The sequence below is a fragment of the Penaeus monodon genome, chromosome 3, assembly GCF_015228065.2.
Source record: "Penaeus monodon isolate SGIC_2016 chromosome 3, NSTDA_Pmon_1, whole genome shotgun sequence".
In the NCBI taxonomy this organism is placed as follows: Eukaryota; Metazoa; Arthropoda; class Malacostraca; order Decapoda; family Penaeidae; genus Penaeus; species Penaeus monodon.
Window position 1 is genome coordinate 13616859 of NC_051388.1, and position 7500 is coordinate 13624358.

Sequence of the window (7500 nt, forward strand, 5' to 3'; positions counted from 1 at the left end):
AGAGAGAGAGAGAGAGAGAGAGAGAGAGAGAGAGAGAGAGAGAGAGATGGGTCAGTCAGAGATAGAGAGGAAAAGAGAGTTAGTGAGTGTGTGTGTGTGTGTGTGTGTGTGTGTGTGTGTGTGTGTGTGTGTGTGTGTGTGTGTGTGTGTGTGTGTGTGTGTGTGTGTGTGTGCGCGTGTGTGTGCGTGTGTGTGTGTGTATGTATGTATGTGTGTGTGTGTGTGTTTGTTCCGTGTCCACCTATACGTATTCCCTCCTCCTCACCCTATCCCATTATCAACTAATTATTTCGTGCATCATGCTTAATGGTAGAAGACAACCAGATATGAAATAAACTAATAGGTTATTGTATATTGTACTGAAATCACTGAGAACCATTTATACAGAATCCGCTCTTGTGCTGCCCTCTGTCGGGAATAATAGTAACTACAAACGTAAACAAACTGGCTTGCGGGCGAGGGTGAGTTCACCAAGAAATCACCGATTATACTTATTAATTCAGTATAATTGTTTGAACACCGTTGTAAGATATGACTAGTAAAGTGCTAGGATCATAGTACACGATTCCGATGTCAGATAAATTGCTTAGAGCACTATGAGTTATGGAATAAGACATCGTATCGCTTCAGCCTCTAATTAAAAGTGTCAGGCATTTCTCGCTCATTTATTTCATGGAATCTGCGTGTTGTTCTATTTGTGTTATTGGGTGATGACAGCAAGCCGTTTATAATGAACATATTACGACTCATCACAGAAGCACCAAGTATTTCAACTTGCTATATGACTGTTTGAGAAGATGCTTCTCATTAACTTCTCATAGCCTGTGCTTTGGAATGGTATGAGAGAGAGAGAAATCTTTGAGGATTGGGAGTACTTTTGGTCATTTTTTGGAAAAAGTACGGGTGGCTGTTTTGTATGCTTCATCATTTTTCTAGTTGATTTCATTGTGTTCTGTATGCTTTGAACCTTGATTTTAACCACAAACCAACATTGAGTTTTGGTAGCAACTGCTGCAGTTACAGCTGTTGTGCATACATTCAGATTTCAATGTTCCTTACATATTTCTCTTAACAGGGGGCATTTCCCCCTGTTACCCCCTTTTTATGGGGCTGCTGCCCTTTTACCCCTGCCTGGGATAACAGATCTTCACCTTGTATTCACAACAAGATAGAGTCAACCATAAAGCAAGAGAAAGCCTCAGTAACATGAATGTAATATGATAATTGGGAAACATAGTAAAGAATAAGAAATATTTTCTGTTATTATTCATTTGCCAAGATAATGTATAGAGAAGTAATGTTTTGAATTGATGTGTTTTATCGTTATCCAGTGTCAAAAGTGAGGTAAGCGCACCTGTACCAATACCGAAATTTGACTGTACTCTTAGTTCTAATGAAATGGAAACAAAGTTTTGGTATGTACAATGGTAATTGTTTAGAATACTGTTGCATGACCACTCATGGCAATGATGGTACCAATGGATTCCTTTTACCTTGTATTACATTTGCTATGGAACCCTCCCTCAAACCCCAACATTCATTCATGAGAAGTACCAGGGAAATTGTGGGGTAAACTATGAATATTATACATGAAATAAGTCATCATGATAGGTTACTATACATGGCGCATTCTTTGTTTTCCAGGACAGGGGTTGGGGAGTTGCAGGGGGCACCTTGCATTTAACTATATATTGACCAATTCTCTGTATATGATTCATATTTTACCCTGCAATTTCCCTGGTACCATTCATGCCCTCCCCTGCTATCAGTGCCGAGGCTTTGAGGGGGTTTCTGCAGCATAATTTATATATATTTGGGTAGTATAAAGTGAAAGGAATAAATTGGTACCAATATCATTATGGTTGGTCATGTGAAGGTATTCTGAAAATTTATCATGTATGGTTGCTAATGGCAGAGTAAGTGACATAAGAAAGGAAGAACAATGTATTATAAACAACAAACAACAACTGGGTATTCAGCAATAGCATATGTGTTGTTGAATATCAGTAATTGTATTGTTCAGCTTATGAGAACTGCATTTATGTCATGGGAGACTGATGATTACTTTGACTTTGGTTTCAGTATCAAACCAGAAAAATCATGCAAACTCTATATCCTATAATTTCTTTATTCCCATGTGTTTTTAGGGGAAATCAGAAGTCAGGTGTAGATGATTTATTATAGAACTCAAGGCCTGGAAGGGAAATATTGATTACAGGAAGATTGAATGTATTATGATTAGAGCATGGGTATACAATGTGGATATTTTTTCATGTTAAGTTTACTTGTTATTGATTTGTTTTTGTAAGTTTTGTATGTTTTTGGTAAAATTTACTGTGCTTTTATTATTTGTATTTCATAGATGATATATTAATTAAATTGAATCTAGAAACAAGTCTTATGCTTTGTTAAGTGATGAATTATATAATGCATTTTTTATTTATTTTAATTTCATATTTTGCATTTTCCAGTGTCTAGAGTATGTTTTATACAATTTTATTTGCTTTACAGATTTCATTGATTAATTGCTTTTTATACCAACAGCATATGTTTTTGGCATTAATTTTATGAGAAAGATTTTTTGTTGAAAAAATAGATTATAATAATTTGCCAAGGTGTGTTTTGACTACTGTTTTATAAAGAAATCTTTTTGATAATACCTGTACAACTATAATGATTTTATAGGAAGTGATACAAAGCCAGTGATTTGCTGTAAAGTCATTAACTTTTGATGATTACAATTCAGAGACTGATGTTTCAGGTCTTTTTGCTGGTGGAAGAGTTCTTAAAAAAGGAGAATGTTCACAATGTGTATGTTTCTCAGAGCATGTGATCTGATCCTGAAGTCAATATGTATATGCACTGTACAGGTAAATAATATCTGACTTTTGGGCCAAATCATAAGCTCAGTTTCTGTAGAAACAGACAAGTCAGTAGTTTGCAGTCTGCAGTGAATATTAAAAAAACAACTTATTAAACATGTAAGAATGTTGCAGCTAGAGAGTGAGGGATGTATGCAATTTGCTGTGGCCTGCACGGTGACAAGACTATGCACTGAAGCTTAAGAGTTAGCTTAAACAGCAAGATTTACTGTCTTATCTTTAAGTTTCAGCTAGACAGCCCTGAGAAAGTCATCAGACAAGTAACATCCTTAAACCATCGCCAAAGGAATAAGGATTTCAGAGCAGAATATTTGAAGGTACCATATATTTTTCCTGGACACCATGAATCACTGCCTGTTTCATAATAAAGAGAAAAGAGGAAGAACATAATTTTATTTCACCAAAGATTGGACTTCTTTGTACAGTATGTGGTTTTCATTACATGCTTTGGTGTTTTGAGTGTATCTTATCACAATCCATTCTTTTATGGCATAAATTTCCCACTTATTTTTTCTTCTTTTAACAAGAAAATGGAAATGTTCTAAATAAATAATTTGCATCTGTTTTACATTAAACAGCTAAATGAACTCTTCAGATTGATGTTAAAAAGGCAATTATTAGAGACCAAGAAAAAATAAATCATCAGGATATTTTTTCTTAAGTCAGTGGAGTTTTGAATAACTGAGAACCTGAATTATAAAAGGACAACCTTGGATTGTCAGTTTGATACCCTAGAAAGAACTCAGCTTATTGCCTTCTCTCGTGATTCATTAGGTGTTATATTAACCTGCAAGACATTTGTTTTGAATTATGAATGATAAGCAGTACATTCATTCATAGATTTCTGTGTATGATTTTTTACATTTTCATGAATTAATGGAACCAAAATCTTCTCTTCCTATATTACGACTTCTGATGAATTATCTGTCTGAAAATAAGAACAAAATCCTCTCCCCTCCCCCTTCCCAACAGTACGTAAACAGATATTTGGATTTACTCTCCAATAGATGAGACTAATCATGTACATGATTTTTCAAAGATGAATGGATGTGGAAAATTCCATGACTTTTCTAAAACATTGTCTTGTGAGATGATGGAGTGACAGCTTTCATGTCTTGCTTTGCACCTTTCACACACACTTTGCCTTTGGCTTCATTTTGACTTGCAGTAGATGTACATGTTGCTTAGAATGGTCCAGTGTGTTTTTTAGGACCTGCACATTTTTTTCTTTTCTTTTCTTTTCTTTTCTTTCTTTTTCTCATTTCGTAACAGTTTTTGCCTGTTTCTTTTTTTTTTCTTTTTTCTTTTTTTTTAGATTATTTTATAAGATAATCAAGTTTTTTATTTTTTATCTTTAGTTCATTATTTTATTTGGTCTCATATTAAGATTTGTTGTTTCCTTTAATACTGAGTAATAACCAAAGGAATTTTATTATAGCACTTATAATATTAATTTCTCCCACTTTATAGTATAGTAACTCACTTTATGCATGGATTTTCTTAAATGGAAAAGAAAATCATAATGATAGTTACCATTTTAAACATTTGGCATATAGTAAGACAAAGGTGTAAATGGGGGTGTATCTCTCTTTCAGACTACCGCTGTGTGAAGTGTGTTTTATATTCCGCCAGATGGCTTCTCTGGAGGACCAGTATCAAAAGGCCTTGAGGCTTTACCAGGAGGACAGTGCCAATGACCCAGAGTCTGAGCCTTACAAATCCAAATATGCTGCCAGGGAGATATTTGAGGAGCTGAAATCTCGTCTAAGTAAACAGTTGGATGAAGATGATGTTGATGATGCTGCAGAGGACCAGCTAGTTGAGGAAGGAGTTGATGGTGTAGGTTTGACAAGGGCACGCATGGCTGCTGTAGTGTATCACCTTGGTGTTATTGCTGTAGAGACTGAAGAGCTGTCAACAGGAGAGGAGCACCTGAAGAGAGCCCTCATCATCCTTGGTGATCATGAGGGAATTGCCACAGGTGTGTCCTCAATGAAAGTTGGGGATGAGGGAGTGCTTTCAGCAGCACTGTCAGGTGATGTAGATTCCCTGCTGTCCAGCTCTTCTAGCGAAACTGTGTCAGTCAGTCCTGCCACCATAAGTGCTACAAGCGTTGCATTGGCCATCAGTTGCCACAACCAGCTAGGCATTCTCTGGTCTCATAGGAATGTGTTTAGCACAGCAAGACGTCATTTGGATCGTGCTAACGTAATTTATGAAGAATATCAGAAGCAGAATGCAAATTCACCAAGGACAATCCACAGCTTGTTCTCTGCATGTACGGAGGGAGAACCAGATGAAAACAGTGGTACAGCTGCCTTGGAGAAACTGCATACCCTTACCTTTTATTATCTGGCACAGGTGCAGTACATTTTTCATTCTTGTACTTCATATTCTTTGAATTAATTTCAAGTAATAGGTAAGAGATATAATGTGATTGCCGCCTGCTGAAAAATTTTCTAATATTAGAACATATAGATATGTACAACATTTTAAAAAAAACAGATGAAAAAGATGAATATGTCTTAGTTTTCCATCATATCACATGGCTATGCAGATTTCAATATTTCAGGTGTTTGGACATCTTGGTATGCCAGAGAAGTCAGCTTGGTACTGTCATTCTACTCTTCAAAGGCAGTTGGCAAGCAAAGACTATGACCCAGTTGAATGGGCTATCAATGCAGCCACTCTGTCTCAGTTCTATCAAGGCAAAGAGAAGTTCAGGTGAGATGGGGATTATTATTACTGTGTAGTGTTAAAACTAGGAATGCATTATTTCTCACTAAAGAATGAATAGAAAAGAAAACAAATATGTATATGTAGTTTATATATATATATATATATATATATATATATATATATATATATATATATATATATATATATATATATATATGTGTGTGTGTGTGTGTGTGTGTGTGTGTGTGTGTGTGTGTGTGTGTGTGTGTGTGTGTGTATGTATGTATGTATGTATGTATGTGTGTATGTGTGTATATATAAACACACACACACCAACCATACCACACGACCCACAAAAAGAGTGTGCAACTAGGATCTAGTAAGATCCTAGTTGCACACTGTTATTTATCGATATCAATGCGGCATTGCATTATTCCATCTTTCTCACACACACACACACACACACACACACACACACACACACACACACACACACACACACACACACACACACACACACACACACACACACACACACACACACACACACACAAACACAAACACAAACATATATATATATATATAAGGCCAAGAGCTAGAGGGGCCAATGATAAAAAATAGCATCTTTGAGATAATCCTACCATCAATCTGTGTGTGTGTGTGTGTGTGTGTGTGTGTGTGTGTGTGTGTGTGTGTGTGTGTGTGTGTGTGTGTGTGTGTGTGTGTGTGTGTGTGTGTGTGTATGTGTATGTGTATGTATGTGTACATACATACATACATACAGACTCATCTCCTTATGTAGATGATTATATTAACGCAATGATTTCTAAGACCAGTTTTACAAACACTAATTAAAAATCATTAGTTTTACTTTCATGTTTGAATTTTTTTCTACCTTGTAGAAACTGTTAACTTTCAGGAAATATATTTAGAAAAATTAAGCCAGTCCGTACTGTGTACACCTTAATAACCTGGAAAATGAAGCTTATATATATATATGAATATATATATATATATATATATATATATATATATATATATATATATATATATATATATATATATTTATCTTTTAACCATACATCATCCCCTGCTCAGAACGGCAAGACATCTGCTGGCATCAGCCTCAAAAGTGTTATCGAGTCATGAGGCAGAATTTGACACCCAGCAAGCAGAGTCAGAGGAAACCGCTTCAAAGTAAGATGCTGAGTTATTTTTTTAAGCTGGAGCTGGTATGGATTGTGCATGTTTGTCTGTTTTCCTGTTTGCATCTCATGGTTATGTTTAAATGTGTTATGATTTTTTCTGTGAATAATGAAAAGTTATTTGGTCTGTTGGTCTGTCCATCAGAATAAAATTAATTATAATGTTGTTGTCACAAGACATCGCATCAAACATGATAGTTACTATATGTGCTGATATTGTTCTCTAAAAGATCCTTACAGTTAGTTGCCAGAGCCAGTAAACATTAAAAAAAAATTTGTCAGACCTTACATTTTTTAGTCATCTAAAGAATAAAGTCGGCAGTTGAAATTACTATGATAATAGTTTTCTTGAAATTGTGTTGCCATGTTGCAGTTAAATTTTTGTTTCAGTAAAAGCACAGGACACATTTATGATATCACAGAAGCACTCCATCTTTTTAGTTTATACTTCTTTCCTTCTCCCTTCCCTCATTCATTTATATATCCACTTGTTCTTTATCTCTTCGTTTCTGTCTGCCTGGCAGAACTCTAGGCATCATCAGCTTCTCTCTCTTGTATTTCATTGCTTTCATGGACTGTAATACAAATTTGTATCTGAAAAGTTAGCGGCTTTGAGAAAATATTCTTCAGTTCTACATCAGACACCTCAGAATTGACCCTAATATCATCCACTTTATTTCAGAAGAGAACATAATATATAATTATCCTTTTTTTTCACCAAAATAATGTGCTTG

At 35.3% G+C, this 7500-nt stretch overlaps 1 protein-coding gene across 4 annotated transcripts in view; it reads left to right on the forward strand.

The window, feature by feature from the left end:
- The first annotated feature begins 434 nt into the window (after nucleotides 1-434).
- Nucleotides 435-7500, forward strand: part of LOC119592103 (KIF-binding protein-like) — a 13744-nt gene continuing 6678 nt past the window's right edge. The window contains exons 1-5 of one of the 4 annotated variants that reach the window (XM_037940926.1): nucleotides 435-461; nucleotides 3107-3199; nucleotides 4478-5243; nucleotides 5455-5606; nucleotides 6660-6758. In XM_037940926.1, the coding sequence (XP_037796854.1) occupies nucleotides 4515-5243; nucleotides 5455-5606; nucleotides 6660-6758 (980 nt within the window). In that variant the 5' untranslated portion in view covers nucleotides 435-461; nucleotides 3107-3199; nucleotides 4478-4514. The remainder of the gene's footprint in view (nucleotides 462-3106; nucleotides 3200-4477; nucleotides 5244-5454; nucleotides 5607-6659; nucleotides 6759-7500) is intronic. The other 3 variants (XM_037940933.1, XM_037940941.1, XM_037940947.1) reach the window with 3 other exon arrangements.